Source organism: Meriones unguiculatus, chromosome 3 (assembly GCF_030254825.1).
Source record: "Meriones unguiculatus strain TT.TT164.6M chromosome 3, Bangor_MerUng_6.1, whole genome shotgun sequence".
NCBI lineage: Eukaryota > Metazoa > Chordata > Mammalia > Rodentia > Muridae > Meriones > Meriones unguiculatus.
Window position 1 is genome coordinate 3,775,107 of NC_083351.1, and position 19,506 is coordinate 3,794,612.

At 50.9% G+C, this 19,506-nt stretch overlaps 1 protein-coding gene across 4 annotated transcripts in view; it reads right to left on the minus strand.

Moving 5' to 3' along the window:
• Window positions 1-19,506, minus strand: part of Acot7 (acyl-CoA thioesterase 7) — a 93,224-nt gene that overhangs the window by 38,260 nt on the left and 35,458 nt on the right. For all 4 annotated transcript variants that reach the window (XM_060378976.1, XM_021644250.2, XM_021644251.2 and 1 more), the window contains exons 3-5: window positions 15,078-15,234; window positions 9,868-9,959; window positions 3,327-3,441 (exon numbers count right to left, since the gene is read on the minus strand). In XM_060378976.1, the coding sequence (XP_060234959.1) occupies window positions 3,327-3,441; window positions 9,868-9,959; window positions 15,078-15,234 (364 nt within the window). The remainder of the gene's footprint in view (window positions 1-3,326; window positions 3,442-9,867; window positions 9,960-15,077; window positions 15,235-19,506) is intronic.

Here is a 19,506-nt window from a genome sequence, read left to right on the forward strand (position 1 = left end):
GGAGGCTCTAGACACATTTGCTCTCAGCACCTGTCCACCTATCAGGAGTCACTTTGCTGCTCTAGGTACATCCAGCCGCCCCTTCACCCCAGCAAGCCTGTGGTCAGTGACTGCCTTGTCTGTGTCCATCAAGCGAGTGAGTACCAGATGCCCACAGGACTAAGACTGAAACCCAAGCAAGTTCTAGAACCTTCCGCCTGTCTTCGCTAGTCTTCCCCGACCAGTGTTGAAGGAACCAGGATCATGGCCAAGCTGGATGGGCACAGATATCAGAGGGGAATGAACTTCAGACCTAGGACTGGTTCAACAGCCAGGCAGATCAGCTCTTGCCGTCCAGGGATGGCTCTGGGCAGATCTGCCTGGGTACTGCTGACTCTGGAAAGCACTAGGACCTGGAGCTTGGTGGCCTGCCAAGGTCCAACCCCTATTGCTCTGCCTGGGGTAGTCTGGGAAGTGAGCACTATCTCAAAGACCAGTGAAGACAGCACTTGGTCATGTCATGTCTGAGGTAATACTGATTGTATCATAAACCCAGCAGAACGGGAACAGGGTCTTGTGGTCAGAGTCCCCAGTGGTCATGAACCTGGCAACTCAAAAGTGACACAGAAAGCTGGCTTCTAAAGATCACCAGACTCCCTGAAGATACCTACCTGAAAGACAGGTGGCTCAGCAGTTGCTAGGCAACACTGTCTGAGCCCAGGTTTTAGTTGCTCAAGTGTATGGGGTTGAGGGCAAAAGGTGAATGCAGTGGGAGAGGCAAAGCCCGAGGGGTACACTGTAGGGCTCTGACCTCCAAACTTCATGCAGCCACTGCCATCCTGAAGTAAGAGCAGCTCCCGTTACCCACATGAGACCTCTGCCCACAAAATTCCCTAGGGGAGGGAGAGGGAGTTCACAGACTTGTCAAAAGGTGGTGAGTGGGGCCCCTTCCTGCCAGGGTGTGTAAGTGGTTATTCATTGCTGGGGAGAGCGGTCATGGCCGTTCAAGCACCTGTGAACCACTGGCTCATTACCTACCCCCCTGGAAGCAACTCCAATCAAACTGACTGGCTCACCATGCCAAACTGGGTGAAATTATTTTCTTCTTTCATTGTTGGTGCTCTATGGGTGAGATGTTTGTTCACATTGCCCCAGGAAAGATCACATAACAGCTACATTTTTGAAAGACACAAACCTTGTCCTCAGCTCCCGCTCCCTGCAGACACAGCACCCAACCAGTCGGCTCACCCAGGACAGCCAACATGGCACCCTCCAGCCCACTCACCCAGGACAGCCAACATGGCACCCTCCAGCCCACTCACCCAGGACAGCCAACATGGCACCCCTCCAGCCCACTCACCCAGGACAGCCTAGCACACAACAGGAGGACAGGCACAGAGACCCACAAGAACAAGGATGGTTCTGGCAGGTCAGAAACACGGGTGTCTAGGCAGGGTTAGGCTTGGATGAGATTCTGGGCTGTAGCCTCACTACCAAAAAAAAAAAAAAAGAGGCATGATTGGGTGTGTGACTCCTGTCACACATGTTTCCGAGCTGTGTGTCAAATCCAATCAGCCAAGGAAGATGCATTTTTTTTAATACAGAAAAACAACACTAACATGTAACAACACATGAAAAAGTCGTGAGTTCACAATGCCAACTCCAATCACTATCATCAAAGAGCAATGGGCTGTGAAATGACAGTCACAGTCAGGGGAGGCTGTGTATCACAGTCATAGTCAGGGGGCGCTATGGCCAACACTCTCAAGAGTAAGGAAGCTAAATTGATTGACAGCCCGGTGTACTGTCCGACTCCCAGTTGGTCAGACAAGGTCTGTCAGCCAGGATCTAGCCTTGTGGTTCTCGGCATCGGAGAAGGGGAACTGGATTCTTTTTGTTTTTTTGAGATAAGGCCTTGCTTTGTAGTCCAGGCTAGAGCTGAATTCACTGCAGTTCTCCCTTAGCCATCCAAACGCTGGGCTTACAGGCATGCACCACCATGTCAGCTTCAGATTTTTGCTTTCTCTCTCTCCCCGCTTCTTTCTCTTCTGTTAAAAGCAGATGGGGGTGGGGGTAGCACAGGGAACAGTAAGGCTTTGATAACTGCCTAGTCCACTGGCCTCAGACAAGTGCTTCAGTTGTGGCAAGCTGAGGAAGGAGAATGAACGATCGGCACACTAACATTCATTCAGGCAGGCCCTGGCTGAGGCATGCTGTGCACAGCAGTGCCACTTCATGGGCAGTACCACAGAGTGTGTCCAGGCCACATGGACTGAGAGAGCCAAGTAAAAGACAAATTTCCACCCAACTAGGGGCCTAAGGCACTGAGGGCCAGGAAGTCCTCTGCTCAGGGACACCATGGAACCCAGCATAGAAATGAGCCCAGGCCATTTCTAACAAGGCAGAGAAGCTTGCAGTAGATTCTAGAAAGAATTCTCAATACCATTAATGTCTGGTTACTGTATATACAGGAGTGCTGGGAGTCACACACTTTCCCAGGGAAACCTCCCTCAAAGATGGACCCACTACAATCCCTCACCAAGTCCCTTGGGGTCAGACATGCCAAAACCCTGCTCTGACTGGCACTGAGGAACCTGGGGAGGGAGGCCCTATCTGGTTTTTCCACAGACACTGCATGAAAATGTGGATCAGCCTAGCAGGGGACAGAGGGAGGGAGGAACATCCTATCCACAGACACTGCATGAAAACGTGGATCAGCCTGGGAGGGAGGAACATCCTACAAGGAGAGCTGAGGCTTGTCACTTGCGTTGTGAAGATGACAGGGGCAATCTCTACCTATGGCAGCCTAGGAAGAAACGGCACTTAAATCTGTGCTCATCTCCTAATCCCAGGCCTTCCTTCCTTCCTTCCTTCCTTCCTTCCTTCCTTCCTTCCTTCCTTCCTTCCTTCCTTTCTCCTTCCTCCTTCCTTCCTTCCTTCCTTCCTTCCTTCCTTCCCTCCCTCCTTCCTTTCTTTCTTTCTTTCTCCCCCTTCTAATGAAAGAGCATTCTCTCACAAATAATTTCCTGAGAAAACTCAGGTGTGTCAACAAAACCAAATGTATAAACAAGCAGCCCTCTGTGGAGACCATGAAGGAGTTAGCATGGCAGAACCCACCCAGGCTCTCAGGAGCTGCCATGGCGCCTCTCCTTGCCTGCTGAGCTACATACAGAAAGAGATCTGCCTGGCTTGGGGAAGGACAATGAGCAAAGCCTGGCTCCAGGAGGCAATTCCATATCCAAGAGCCCACAGGACAGCGACAGCACACTAACTGGTGAGTTTCTGTGCCTTGTGAGGTGCCCTGAGGAATGGCCCACCCCATCCCCTTTGCCAGCCGCGACCTTCACCTGGGTTCAAGATAGGCTGGACAATGTCCCCGTTCCTCCACTTGGTCTCCATGCGCTCCAGCTTCTGGGCTTCATAGCGTTTCCGGCCCTCCTCCTCCTGCTCTGGCCGCAAGTACTGCGGAAAGGAAGTCAGACAAAGGGTCAAGTACAGTGGAGACACATACCCTCCAGGCTCGGGCACGGCCTCCGTTCTAGTACTGTATAACTGGAACTGCCCCGATCTTCTGAAGGCACAACCACTAAACAACAGAAAATTAAGACAGAAGAAAGGTTCATGCCCCCGAGACAACCTAGTGGACATCAAGGTTAGCCTTCTGTAGACTTGCGGATATAGAGAAAGTCCTGTTGCTGGACATGAGAGCTGAAATAAAACTCTGTTTCATTACTTCACTGCAAAAGTCTACGTGACTGACCCATAATCACTGGTCATTTAGCAATTCTGCTCTTAAATGATACTATTAAATGCTCTTAAATGACACTCTTAATTGACCTCTTCTGCTATTAAATGATGCCATTATGATGAGCTTTGGCCATATGTTATGACTTGGCATCTGACCCTCCCCTGAACACTAAGCTGAAGAATCCCACATGCAACCCCCTCTGCTACCATCTTTACTGGGCACCAGCCAGTGAGCAGGCAGCACCTGTGCAGCCAAGGCCAAAGCAGCCTCACAGCGCCATCCTGGTCTACAGAGTGAGTTCCAGGACAGCTAGGGTTACACAGAGAAATCCTGTCTTGAAAAACCAAAAAAAAAAAAAAAAATATATATATATATATATATATATATATAAATCTATTAACACAAGCTGAGAGCTCTCCATCCCAGCCATGATGGGGGCACGCCACACTGCCTTACTTCCTGCCTGTTATCCTAGGAGGGGCTTGTACCCTCGGGGTTGGCCTCACACACGCACTAAGTTTACTTACTCTCTGCCCTCCCACGGAAGCCGCCTGTTCTGAGCCACCAGAGGCACCCCCTCAGCCCTCAGCCCAGCCCTGCATGCTGGCCACTGCCCAGCCATTCCCCGGGCAATCAGCTTCCCCTTCTGCTTCCTCATTCAGCCTGCACTGCCGGCCAGGCTCTCAGGCTCCTCCCTACCTGTCAAAGCCTCTACAGTCGTAAGTTCTCTTTGAATAGCAGCTTTAGACCTCCTTTCCGAAGCCATGCTCTTGCTCCAGGCTTGCTTCTTGGCTGAGCAGGTCTGAGTACCACTCTGAGGATTAACTATGTATCCCCTTCACCTGGAGCAGCTTCTTCAAAGTGCATCAAGGAGGGAGGTGAGAGGTTTGCTCAAAAGAAACAAGCCAAGCACACTGCAAGAGGTACTTAGCCGTTCTCTCGGTGAGCTGCTTAGTTCCTGACGCCCAAGCCATCAACAGAACTGGAGACTGAGCTCCACCACCCTCAAGAAATACTCTCTAGAAACTTTAGAAAGGACTGGTATGTAGCTCGGTGGCACAGCACCTGCCTAGTAGCACAAGGTTCTGGGTTCCACCCACAACACCACAAAAACAACAGCAACAAAGCCAAGCACTGACTGAAGTGAAACTCAGTGGATATGAGCACTGGCTGCTCTTCCACAGGGTCCAGGTTCAATTCCCAGCACCCACATGCCAGCTCACAAGCATCTGTAACTCCAGTCCCGGGTGATCCACCTGCTCTTCCGGCCTGTACAGGGCACTGCGCACATGGAGTGCACAGGTGTGCACTCACGCAAATACTCATAGACATAAAACAAAAGTAAAATCTCAAAAAAACAAATGTCTTAAGCCAAGCATAGTGGTGTCACCCCTGGAATCCAAGCTCACAGGAAACTGAGATAGGAGGCAAGTTCAAAGCTAGCCAGGGCTACACAACAAGAGCTTACCTTAAAAACAAGAACAAGAGAGCAGAGAATCGGCTCACCAGGTAAAGGCACGTGCTGCCTGATTCTGATCCCTGGACCCACACAGTATAAAGACAAAACTGACTCCTGTCGATTGCTCGCTGACCCCCACATAAATGCTATGGCACGTATGCACATACCTACATACATACAAAATACACGTAATTTAAAAATTAGAATAATGAAAAACAAAAAGAGGAAAAAGTTGTTGCTTAACAAAGCCAACGTCCTGCCATCAGGTCTCATAAACCCTCATGATGCCTAGCAGGCTTGTCTGAGCTTCGCAGATACGCACGCAGCCTGAGGGGCTAGCCTTGGGCCTCACAAGCAGAAAGGCCAGCTTCCACAAGCGGCAACTGCTGACACGTTCTAATGCAAGGCTGGCCAAAGGTCATTCAGAGCCAGGTGATTCAAAGCAGCAGACAGCTCAGTCCACTGAAACACGCCTGAAAAGCCACGTGTTCAACACCAGGAGCCTCCGACACAAGCACCATGGTGACTCTTAATAATCATAGGGAAAGCTGCACCCTGCCAGGCTGAGGAAGAAGGTGGAACAAAGGACAAGTCATGCTCTGGAGTGATACAGTGGCAGGAAGCAGCCACACTGGGGACTAACCTGTGCACGTGTGTGTGTGTGTGTGTGTGTGTGTGTGTGTGTGTGTGTGCGCGCGCTTCTGTGCGTGTGCACGGGCCTGTGTGCTACACACAGCTACAGACAGCTGTACACTTTCTTCAGTGAACGCTATAAAAGACGGGCAGAGGATGCTGTGGTATTCAAAGCCCAAGCTGGGTCAAGCTCCAAGCAGACACACCTCCTGGAGCAAGGAGGAAGTCAGGCCCTCTAGGTCAGGACAGGTCTCTGCTGGTCCTGCCAGGGCAAACAGTGGCCTATTCCAGTGACTGATGGGTCCTACTCTGTGCACTTGGCATCTGTGGGCAGAAGCAGCTGGGGTCCGTGCACTTCCTTCTCAGCCCCTTGGCCTCAGCTTGGTGGCCGGGTTTCAATTCACTCCTCTGTGAAGCCCAACCAGTGTTTATGTGTCATCAACCCAGCCCACAGCACAGGAAAGGCTGCGGGACTCTACACATGGTGGACCCTCGTGACTGTAGAGCAGAGTGGGGAAAGAGCGGGCAGAGCGCCTGCCTGTGCCGAGGACTTTCTGGAGCACCATGCGACTGCCTGGAGCCTCAAGGGCTGAAGACTTCGGGACATGTGAAAGGCAGCAGCAGCTCTGTCTAGGAAGCTCTGCAGGTACAGCACAGGGCACCCGCTGCAGCCACCAGCGACAGACTCACAGCAGCATCAGCTACTGCGTGGGGCTGTTCCTATGGAAGCTGGCTGAGAACTCCAAGGACAAGGAGAGAGTGCCTGTGCTCCTGCGGCTGTCACCATGCAGAGAATTGCCATCAGGGCTGAGCTGCAGTCAGCATCAAAACTACGAAACAAGAAGAGCACAGCCCAGGGGAAGGAGAGAGACAGGGAGAATAGGTGCTGGTCTAAGGAGCACATCTGGGGTTAATCAGGGTTTATCAAAAGAGAACCTGGAACCTCAGAATGGGGACAGTTCTGGAAATGGATTTTGCAAATGCAGTTGGTTAAAATGAGTTAAGAGGAGTGGGATAGCCCTGAGTCCTACAGCTGGTGTCTCTAAAACCATACACAGATACAATCAAGGGAAGGTGAGTAAAACAAGCAGAGAGACTGGGTGATGCCACTGTAGGCCCAGGTACCGGCACCACCAGGAGCTGAAATGGGACATGGGAACTTCCTCATGAGCTCTAGATGTCGTGGGGAAACTGGTCACACCTGACTTTGGGGCCTGACATTCAGAACTGTGAAAAAAATATTCTTCTATACTTTTTAATTTTAATTTAATTTTGAGACAGGGTCTCTCTATAGAACTCTATATGTAAACCAGGCTGGCTTCGAATCCACGGAGACCATCCTGCTTCTGCCATCCAAGTGCTGTAACTAAAGGTGTGTGCCTCCATTTCTGACCTTCGTTTTTCTATAGCATTTCGTCAGAGTAGTGTTAGGACACTAGCACAGGTAGGGCTGTGGACCGCTTGCCTCAGTACCTGGCCCTGGCCTGTGTCTGATCTCCTCACAAGGAGAGAGTGGCTTAGTACAGTGACTCTCAATGTTGTGACTCTTTAACATGCTTCCTCATGCTGTACTGTTGGACCCCCAACCATACAATTATTTCATTGCTACTTCACAACTGTAATGTTGTTACCGTGATGAATCATAATGTAAACATCCGTGTTTTCTGGCATCTTAGGCAGGCCTTGTGAAAGGGTCATTCAATCCCCAAAAGGGTCATTTAACCCCCAAAAGGGTCATGATCCACAGGTTGAGAACCACTGGCTTAGCTCATGGTGATCAGTACTGGCTAAGGCTAAGCTGCCCCTTATAAGAAGTGAAGAGGGTTCTCTGTCATCAAAGAATTATTAAAAATACCTAGTGAATGAGTTCAAGGCTAGGCTGGTGTGCAGAGGGAGTTCCAGGACAGCCAAGGCTACACAGAGGAACCTTGTTTCAAAACATACACAAAAATCTAATGAAGGGACTCTAGCCGGCTCAAACATGGCAGACGTGGCTCTGGAAGGCCTTGCCCTTCTCCCCACTCCCTCCGCCTCTTGTATAACCATTAGATTATATTCCTAAAGCTAGCCACCAAGGTCTAATCCCAGTACTTGGGGGGTGTAGGCAGAATGATCAGGAGTTCAAGTCATCCTGGGCCATGTAACAGTCTCTATAAGTCCACCTGGACTGTGTGAGAGCCTATGTGACGCCTTCCAGTCCAAACACCCTAACTACATAAAGAGAAAAAAAAAAAAAAGAAAGAAAAACAGGTGTGGTGGTGCACACCTGTAACGCTAGCGCACTGGCAGCATGGGGGAGCGTGGGGGAGCATGCCTAGACAGGAAGCTGTTGAGTTCAAAGCCAGCCTGGGCTACACAGCAGGGGGAAAGAGTGTGTAATCACAGATGTATCCAACCACAGCTTGGCCTACTGCCCAAGCCCAGCTGGCCACTGAGCAATGATGGGAGACATGACAGAAAGCTAGCAGCCCTGAGTAATGACAAGGAGTAAGCCCCCCTGGCCCAGGTGACCCAGAGCTATTGGAAAGGTAGCAGAGAAAGAAAGCTGTCTCCCACCCAGGGAAGCCCCACACACACCTGTCAAGCCCAGTGAGGAAGAGAAGACACCCAAAAGTAATAAAGGGTGTGGGTGTAGGCACTGTCCATCTCTGGTGGATCTGCAAACAGAACAGGCCCATTGCTGACCATCCAGATCTCAGTTTATCTTTCTTACCAGCATTCTACACAAATCTCTACCACAAGCCAAAGTCCCCTGTTGCCAACACTCTTTCCTGGTACACAAAATCAGCCAGAACACTGAGGATCGGGTCACAGATGTCCCAGTCTCTAACAAGGCATCCACAGGGCCTGCCTGTTGTGTAACAGTTTCCCCTAATATTGAAACACAGCTTCTACAGGGAAGTTCTTTAAACAAGAAGGTAAACAATTCAAAAGAGCTTCAGGAAGTCCCTGAAACAGCAGATTCACCAGGCCTCCTCTCTGCCAGACAACCAATAAACATTGAGCAGCCCCCTCAGAAGAGCAGAGCCAAGCTGCAAAGACAACTCTGAGACAAGCTGAGCTTTGAAGACAACTCAGACCAGACCAGCTGCCAAGAAAATGGAAGTGAAGATGAGCTGGAAAAAAAAAAAAAAAAAAAAAACTTCAGAGACTCTGAGACAGGATCAGCTACCTAGAAGAAGCAAGCTGCTTGGAAGAGATTCAGACCCATCGAGTCTCTTGGAAAGACCACTCTCCAGCCTGCAGGAGTTCCAGGTTCCCAGCTTCTGTGATCTGTCACTCATGCTGGGTTGGACTCTGGGGATGCAGCCAAGTCATTTCTGCTCCTACAAGTAACCCTAATAAAACTCACTGATTTACCAAGTGGGACTTTGGTAGTTTCCATACTTGGGTCTATCATGGGATCCTTACCTGGGTCACGTAGATGTGTGAGTTATGCCTCCATAGCAAAAGTTTTGTCACATAACACTGCCCTAGACAACCCTAGGCAGTAGGACTCACCCTAGAGACAAACATCACAGACTCTTCTCACCCTCCCAAGGTTGTGTTCATATGCTTAGTCACTCAGAAGAGGAGGCACATTCCAGTAGAGGCAGCAGAGGGAAAAGCAGAGCCAGAGAAGATCAGTCTTCACATGGGTGCACCAGAGGTTGGGGTGCAATCCTGTTCTGAGGTCTTCAGGGGATGACTTGCCTGGCCCAGGGAGCCTGGCTCTCAGCAGGACACAGCATTCAGTCCTGTCATCAGGTTTTAGGTTTGGTTTTTTTGTTGTTGTTGTTTTTGGTTTTTTACCTGCTTGGCAAGTGTGACACAGAGAGATGCCTTATCATGGCCATATGCTGACAGGCACATACAGGTAGTTGCTGTACCTGCTCAGGACATGAGTGCAATGTTCCGTCACTATCCAGGAGCCCTGCCAGGCCCCCAGGGTTCAGGACTGCAGTCTCCCAATGATACTCTAGGCTACTCCTCAGCTAAATGGGCCTCCTACAACTCAGAGGGAGCCAGTGTCTGCATCTGCCAAGAGACAAGGGAGGGGTCACCTTACCACAATAGGAGGCACCTCGAGGACCTTGTCCACATTCTTCAGTGACAGGGGCACATACCACAAGGTGGCCTTATTGGTCATCTTTTTGGTACCTTAAGAGAAGAAAATCACATGAGTGATGATGGCTCAGTTTGGCTACACTGGCAGGTGCTGTTATCAGCCCTAAGCATTCCAGGACTAAAGCGCTGTTACCTCTGGCTCCCAATCCCCAAGGTTCTGTCCAGCCATGAAGGATACTGCCATCATAGAAGCATGAGACCGGATTCCCATGTGTGCAGAGGGGCTGTGTGGGCCCAGGATGCCACCCCCATGCTGTACCTGTGGTAGCCCTCCCCTTACAGAGGTTAGTGGAAGGGCTTCAGACCACAGACTCCAAGCTGAGCCAGCTCCAAGGCTGGCTTCATAGAAACACGGTGTGAATATAAATCCGCCAGTACAGGAAGAACCTGTTAGATGCAGGAGGGCTGAGGAGGCCAAGCCAAACCACTAGCTGGCCCAAGTCACCACAAGCAGATATTGTCGCTGCCTGATAAAGACCTAGGAAGTCTCAGGTTAGGTTAGATGGAATCTTCCAGAAGACCAAATGCTACAAGAATTCTCCGCAGTAGGCAGCCTGAAGGGTGCACACAACCAAGATTTGTGGACTGTGAAGACTGTAGAACAGAGCAGCCCCTGAGGTGTCCAGAAGAGGCAAGGCCAACCACTGCCCAAAGCACAGAGGCCTGGGTCAGCTCCTCAGGCCCAGTGTGGACAAGTGAGCTACTTCTCCCAATCCTCTCCCCATCACAGTCCAATGATGTAACTTAGAAGCTCCAATCCAGAGCTTCTGCCACAAGAGGAGAGATGGGCTCAGACTCACTTGCAGCACTGAGTCCAGACAGAGCAGATTGAAGATCCCAAGGTGCAGAGCTATCTAGGTTGAGAGGAATCCACGTCCACTGGCTCATGCCCCTGCTTGTCAGTAGGAGCCCCAAATCCCAAAGAGGTCAAGAGCTTTGAAGAAGGTCACATGGCAACTTATTGACACACCCAGGGCTGTCACTAGATGCAGTCACTTCAGTTAAATATTCCTTTAAAAAGTAGCTTTGATGAGGGAAGGGAACACAGCCAGGATACAAACTGAATTGTAATAAATTATAGTAATAAAAAAAAATTTGAAGTAGCTTTGACAACATGAAAGAGTCAGGATGGAGCAGGGACAGCAAGAGGCAGGAGACAAGGGAAGCAGGGGCAGTAGGGGTGGTCTCCTCCACCCTAGAGAAGTTGCCACTAGCTACCTCTACAGTCCCGTCCCAGTAGAGAAGGGCTTCCCTAAGGTAACACCAAGCACAGTCCCAGGCACCCAGTCAAGCCCTCCCATAAGGAGGGTATTAAAAGGCAGGCCTGCAAGGGCTCTCCCAATTCAAAATGGGAGGCCTCACAGCCCCACCCAGACACATGGCACCCCTAGGACAAGGCTGTGGGCTCCCACGCCTGGGAACCACAGGCAGACACTATGGGAAAATATTTAATCCGTGCTTTGACTGAGTGAATCTGACAACCTGCTTTTGGGAATAAAGATTTCCTGTTGGACTCAGAGCCAGCATGAAGAGCTGGTTTCCATGGAAACCCAAGTGGCCTGCTAAACCTAAATGAACAGCACTGAACAAAATGAGGCAAACTCACTAATTGTGCAATCTCCACCCTTTAGCGGGACCATCGTCAGAACTGCTGCATTGCAAACATCTCCAAACCTCACACGGCCTCCTGCTATTCCCCAGAGCAGCCCAAAGCAATGGCATCCTGTTAGCCTAATATTCTGATGTACCAAAGATAAATGTGTGACATTTTAAGGGCAGAGGTTTAAGGGTTGTGGGCCAGCTTTATGCTCAGGCAGCTGACTCTGGATGCAGCTCAGCACAGACATAGGGGACCATGGGACTGGGGTCCTTGTTCTTGGGGTGAGGTCAAGCTAACCGCAAGTTCAGCTTTCACATGGGCTACAGCCCTGGGCGTGCACCTAGCTCTCCTGGGCTCAGTGTTCCCATAACCCATCCACTGAGATGGGGATGTGGTCAGGGTGGTGTTGGATCAAATGGTTTTAAGTTAGGCATCACAGGCTCATCTTCCAGTGGACATATGGGCAGGGAAACGGCAGGGAGAACCCTGGAGTGCCAGAATATAGTCTACAGCAATGGGCTCTGGGTAAGACAACATGGAAAGACTCTAAGCCCTTCCTGCTCTGAAACCAGACTGTCCCCGTCTGTGATACAGGAAGGTGGAGGCAAGAGGATCTGAGGCATCGGACAGGCCCCACTGAGACAAGCTGCTAAGCACTATCCCCTGAGCACTGAGATAAACATTGCCTGTCCCTTGTCCTAGAAGACGTAGCAGCACTGCCTCTGCCCTTCAAGCCTGGTCCTCCACCGCCTTGGTTGTGCTCGCTCTGCACTCACACTCAGGGCAGAGGGTACTCTAAGAAATCACTATGGGGTGAGGGCAAAGGGCTGGGCTATTGCTTGAGGTGTTTTCTTTTAAAAATAGGGGTTTTTTTATTATTTAAAAAATTTATTTTATGTGTAGTGATATTGTCTGCATGTATGTCTGTATACCACATGTGTGTCTGGTGCTCACAGAGGACAGAAGGCACAGAACCCCTAGACCTGGAATTAGAGATGGTAACACCCACATGTGGGTGCTGGGAACTGAACCCAGGTTCTCTCGCAACCACTGAACCATCTCTCTAGCCATTTTCTCCCCTTTATAGAACTTAATAGCCTCAAACTCACTTTGTAGACTAAGCTGGCCTCAAGCTCACAGAAGTCTCCCTGTTTCTGCCTAATGGGTGCCTAGATTAAAAGCCTGCCCCCTACTTCTTATTTCTGTGTGTGTATACATGTCTATGTGTGAGTATGTGCACATATGAACTGGAAAGACAGCTCAGCAGTTAAAAGTATTTCCTGCTCTTTCAGAGGACCCAAGTTCAGTCCCCAGGACCTCCATCAAGAAGCTCACAACCACCTGTGTTTCTAGCTCTACGCAATCTGACATTCTCTTCTGGTCTCTGAGTGTGAAATCATGCTGTTTCATTAAACCCTGCGGTGTTTGTCCTGCAACCTGGAGTTCAGGCTGGCCAAGATGGCCAAGTCATTCCTTCACCGGCTATCCAGCCACTCACAGATCAGTGGCAGGAGATGCCAGGAGGTCTGACCTGTGGCAGATCACCAGCCCTAGCACGTGGGACCTGTGAGCTGAGTGTCTCTGCTATGGGAACAGAGGATCCTCACCATTCTAAAACCTCCAGAGCACCTCTTTGCACTGCCTCTCTCTCAACTCCCAGGCCACAGCATCCTCTGGTCATTACCTCCTGAGGGCTGAGGCTTTGGTTGTTACACTTGAGGCCAAATCTGTTTTTATTTTATGTTATGATGTGAGTGTTTCTGCTGGACATATGTATGTGCATCATGTGTGCATCTGGTGCCCTTGGAGGCCTGGAGTTACAGACAGATGTGAGCCAAAACATGGGTTCTGGGAATCAAACTTAGGTATAAGAGCGGCCAGTGTTCATAAGCACTGGGCCATCTATACAGCCCTTGGGGATCCATTCTTAAGGCAGGTCCCACATGGTTTCTGAAGCTGAAGGCTCCCACAGTGAAAAGATCTACTGGCTGGTTACAAGCAAGCATGAGCCCCTTTCCTGCTCAGGAGTAATAGGCACCCCAACTAGGCCCAGCAGAGGAAGGCACACAGGACAGACAGTGACTCCTCCCTGCACTGGGCTTCCTTCCCCTAGTGGTGCACAGCTGTCCCTTCCTGTGCCATGGCCTGAAACCAGCATCAAGGAACACTGTAATGCCAAAAGGACCCACAGACTGAGGAGCAAGAACAGAGGCCCCACAGTCTCCCTGTACATTCACACAGCCCATTCTAATCCAACCCTGTTATAGATGGGTAGCTGTGTCCTTAGCCCCTCTCAGGAAGACCTGAGTCCCTTAGTCAGCCCTCAGCTATCACTCCATGGGGTCACACTGCAGAGAACCTGGGGAAGGAGAAAAGGATGAACAGCTCAGCCTCTGAGGCTCAAGAGACCACAGGCAGAATGGCACAAAAGGGCCCGTCTTCCCAGTCAACAGCCAAGTTATAAAAGAAACATAAGGACTTCATGAAGAGAAGCTCTGCTTCCTGTGGTGCCTATGGAGAAGACGAGAAGGGTTTCCATGGTTACCACAGCCCAGGAAAAGGTTCCAGATGAAACAAAGGCAAAGGTTCACCCAACAGCTTCTATATAAGCCTAGTTTCTAGATGGGCAGGTGCAGGTTTGTCCATGGTCTGTATACATAGCCATACAAGCCGTGGTTTAGAAGAACAGATGGATAGAGAGACAGGGGAGGTAGCCATGAACTAGCTGGTCTCAAGAAGGAGGGGGAGCAGGCTGGAAATCCTGTTCTGGCTGGAGAGGGGCTCAGGTGTGCTTTGTAACTCACTGGTGCTCCATCTGTAAACTACAAAAAGCTGGCTAGAGAAAATCTACCCACAGGGTACATGAGGACCAAGGCGGTCATGCAGGCAGGTAGCCAGCCCCTGGGCATGGCCAACCCTCCACGTATGAGCAAGCTGTGTGTGTTACAATCAGCTTCTGCTGTCAACTTGACGCAAACCCATAGTCACCTGAGATGAAAAAAACTTCAACTAAAGAATTGCCAGGCATTCGTGATGATGCATGTCTTGACTCTCAGCACTTAGGAAATAGAGGCAGGTGGATCTTTGTGGGTTCAAGGCTAGCCTGGACTACAAAGCCAGTTCCAGGATAGCCAGCACTACACACAGCAAAACCCTGTCGAAGAAGAAGAAGAAGAGGAGGAGGAGAAGGAGGAGGAGGAGGAGGAGGAGGAGGAGGAGGAGGAATTGCCCAGATCAGATTGGCCTGTGAGCATGTCGTGGAGGCATTTTCTTGAGTGCTGACTGACGCGGGAGGGTGGCACCCCAGACAACAGGCCCGGGCTGTTTAAGAACGGCAGCTGAGCGAAGCAGAGCTAAGGAGCCTGTGCAGTGTTCCTCCACCAGCTCTGCTTCAGCTGGTTTCCCCAGTGATGGGTGGGGCTTCCCCAAGTTCGTCCTGGTGCACGTTTCATTACAGTAACACAGAGCAAACCAGAGCACTGTGCGTGCTCCTTATTCACTGTCGCTGCCGCTGAGCCATGGTAGCCTGCTGAGGGGTGCCTGGGAGTTACCTGTGAGGATGTTCTCCGACATCACATGCACCTGGACTTCCACGGAGTGCTTGGAAGTGTAGGTGATCTCGGCACTGACGTGAGCCACCTCACCTATGCACATGGGCGACAGGAAGTCAGTGCGCTCCACCCGGGCCAGGACAGCCACGCAGCGCTCCTGCAAAACCAGAGAAAGCCATCAGTCCAGGCAGCCCAGCAAGTCCCTACCACAGAGACCCTCCCTCAAAACTGCTCCTCACTGTGAAATAACGGGGCTGACTGTCAGTACTAGCCTAAGTAGTAGTTTCTGGAGAAACACCAGAGCGTGCCCCGGAGCTGCCGCGATAAGCTTGCCAGGCCAGGTCTTATTTTTCTATAATAAATACACACTCCTTCACAAGGACGAGTGAAAAAGCACACAGAGACTGGAAAGGGGCAGCATCACTCCCTTCCCAAGAGAAACAGTCACCACCCAGGTCTTTCTGGGCTCCTTCCTCTGGACAAGGCTTGGCTGTCTCGTCTCTTCCCATGCCTGCTTCAGTCTTAGGTCACTATGCACTTCCTAACATATCTTCACATTCTCATCTTCCTCAGAGGCAAAAATAACCTGCCTGCTGCCACAATGCTATCCATCTACAAAATGTGGGTACCAGAAGGACCAGCCTAGACTGCACCGGAACAGGAGAGGTCACCTAGGGAAGTGGCATCCCCAGGGCACTAGACACTAGCAGACATTCTCATCCCCCCTCCAACTCTCCTTTAAACAGATGACCCAGTGTCGTGATTCAAAATTCAAAATTATTAAAAGCGCATCTGGCACCAGGTGTGCCTCCAGTCAGCTTGTCCCTGAGTCACCTGGGAGCCCTGGGTACACGGCATCAACCCCACAGTGAGGTCCAGATGGTGAATGCAAGCATGCTGACTAGCTGCCCTTCACCTCAAAAACCCATCCCTCACTGTCTAATTTGGGCTGTCCTACAGGCTGAGTCTTGGTCTGTGAGGGTTGCTGAAACAAAAAGTAGCTAGATGGGCTATAAACAACAATTCATCTCTCCATTTCTCGGACTATAAGATCAAGATAAAGACACGAGTGGACTCACGTCTGCTGAAGCCCTCCTTCTGAGTTCATGGCTAAAGGGCCAAGAGGACAGTATTGTCTGTTTACATAAGGCCACTGGGCATGGCCTGCCTGGTGGCACACACCTACAATCCCAGCACTAAGTAAGTAAGACAGGAGAGTTTGGCAAGGAGGGGAAGATTCCAAGGCAAGCCTGGGCTACACAGCGAATTTAAAGTCTAGGGTGCAAAACAAAAGTGAATGAATGAATGAACGAGCGAGTGAAAGAACAAAACATACAAACAATGGGGCACTGGGCCCTTCACAAAGCTGAAGACCCAGTCCCATGAGGAGCTTAGCCTTCCATAACTCACCTTTCGAGACACTGGGACCTCAGCAGTACTGGGAGGACTTCCTCAACCATTCCTAGGATCCCAGTACATAACTGTTTTAATGGTCAGACCGAATAGGAGTTTCCACCTTCCGTTAGACATGCGCCAAGTGCAGTTGTGATGTAGTAAAAGCAATACCATAGGGGGCACCTTTCTCACCCAACACTGTCTGAACTCCAGGGGCCAGTATTTTGATACACATTCCCAAAGACCCCCTCAGAAGGCCACAGTGACCCACATGCCGCAGGCACCTCAGCCTGCCTTACTCAATCAGCTTGTCTTCATCTTTGCTAATAAAACGGCACGGCAGTCTGGTGTCTTGCAGTGACACCATGGGTTGCCACTTTCCACAGGAGCATTCACCACTTTGTGACGTTCTACTGGAACAAGCAGCTTTCTCAGGATGAGGCACTGGGTTGTCACCAGGCTGGTGAGGACATAAGCAGCTCTGGTGCCACTTCTCAGCCAAGCCTTACAACAGCCCTTCGACAAGAGCCAAGAAGGAAGGACAGCTGCACCCCCACGTGTGTATATGGTTTGTGCTTACATGTGTGTGCACACTGGGAGGCTGGAGGAAGGCAGCAGGAGCGCTCTATTAGTCTCCACTGTAGGAATATGTAGTGCTGACATGGGTACAGCCACAGCAAGGACTCCTATTGCTCAGCCCCACAAAAAGTGGCAAAGCCAGCTCAGGCTCACAAGTGCAGCAAATCTTCCAAGGTGTGAGAGTGTGCAAAGACAAGCAACCACAGCTTCCTCCTCCCCCGAGGTGGTCATGAATGAGCCTGCTCACCAACAGAGCCCTCCTACATAGACTAGCTAACCTGTGCCCCTGTGCTGAACCTATAAACATGGCGGGGGGGAGGGGTATCAGTAGGTACCTTCCACCAGAGTGAGGACGTCTCCACCTAGCTTTCCTGTGTGTGTCTGTCCTTTCTTCATTCCCTCGCTGCCCCTAATCAGGGTTCCAGTACCCAGGTCCCACAGCACATGGCTCTCCACATTACAGCTCAAGTCAGGAAGTCTCACTGAACCCAGTCGACTAGGCTGGGGCCAGCAAGCCCAGGTATCCTGCCATGTACCTCTCCTATCCGTACTGGGCCTGGAGGCATGTGTGGCCAGGCCCAGCTTTCTATGTATGTGCTGGGGACCCAGTCCACAGCTGAGCCACCCACTGAGCCCCAGTACACTACTGCTCTCTACCCACCAGAGAATTCACCTGCTCCCTGGCAGATGAGGAGACGAGTCATGAGCATGTCTTACTCCCAGAACCCATTTCCTTGGAAACATGACCAAGAAGAACCTTGCTCAACGCTCTCCCAGGTAATTCTGACACAAACAGGCTGGAGGCCAGGGGCTTCTGATAGTACAGATAACATACAGACAGACCCCAGCAAGACTGGGCAGGATATAGAAGGTTCTAGAGTAGGGTACATTTTCTTACCCTGGACTTCCTGACTAGAATCTGCAGGCCTTAAGACCCTCCCACCCATGACACTGCCGATTTATGCAAAGTGAAAAGGGATCAAAGAAGCATTAGTTCAGCCTCCAGTTCATATTCATGGCTTATGGCACCACCCGCTGGCAGAAGCTGGAAAGGCAAAAGCTAGCAGAGCCAGGCAAGCCCAGGCACCACTCTGAGTGTAACAATACACTGCTCGTGCCTGCCTGCCACGTACTGCTAGCAAACAAGAGGCAGCATCTGACCAGTAAGGTTACCTCAGATCCTGACAGGAACAAAACGTGAACACATGCTCGTACACATGTTCATGTCTGAGGCAGGCACTTACTAAGGCCACTTCTCACAAACCGTGGAGGACAGCCAGGCCCCACCACCAGGGCCACCTCCAGTGGGACAGGCCAGAGCGCTGTCCCGGGGCCCAGGGTCCAGTTGGTAGGATGATAAATAAGTAAAGGAGGCAGGCAGCATACACAGTTGGGTGCTCAGAAGTCCCAGTGCACAGACAAGGTCAGATGAGGGGACACGAGACTAAACCCAGAGGAGAAGCTAGGAGCAAGAAGGTCGGGAGTGACTGCAGTCCTGAGGCACACCAAAGGTCAGAGGCAAAGTCAGGAGAGCTAAAGCCACCAAGGGTCCCTGGGAGAGGCGGGCACAAAGGCTGCTCTCCCTTTTTAATCTGCCCTCAAGAACTCTGAGCAAGAATGGTATCTCTTCAGTGAAGGAGGATGCAAACTGAAGCCCTGAGGCAGGAGAAAAACACAGAATTCCATGTTGTCCCCGGTAGACCTGGGGAGTCTTCTAATTTGTATCGTCCAACCTGCTACCTCTGTGCTCCCTGTAGCCCTGCCCCAGTGTCTAGGGAAGAACAGTTCAGAAAGGGAAAAGACACCACAAAAGCCCAGAGGCAGGAACACACCAGGGTGTGCTGGGAGAAAGAGCGGGAGAAAAAACTCTAGAGTAGAGTAAATGGGGAGAAGGAATGCCTATGAACTTGGACTACAATTACAAAGCTAGCGCCCGCTGCCTTACCGTACCATGTGGTATCTTTCAGTCATATATAGAGGGACTCTGCCTGCTATTCTGGGTACAGACACAACGGAGGTGGGCAATGACCATAAAGGGACTCTGCCAAGAGGATGTCCCAGATCCCAGGGCAGGTGGTAATCAGAGTGCTCAGGCCAGGACTCAGCTATGGCCACTGTCCAAGGCAGGAGAAAATAATATCCAAATACAGGCTCGAGGTCTGGAGCCCAAGGAAGCAGGGACTCACAGCACCAGCTCCATGGACTACCTGCTTCCTTAGGTAGCTATATCGTTCCTCTCTACGGCTCAGCCCCTCAGAGATGATAGCAATGACTACGTAACCACACTCTTAACCATCAGATAAAGATCACACGGGCACTGTTCACCGGATGGCAGCAGTTACTGCTTGAACACAGTGGTCCACCTGTTCCTTCCCCCAGTGCTGGCGGTAAAGACACATCCCACTACGCCTGGCCTAACACCTGCAATCATTAATGGCATCATTGCCCACTTACC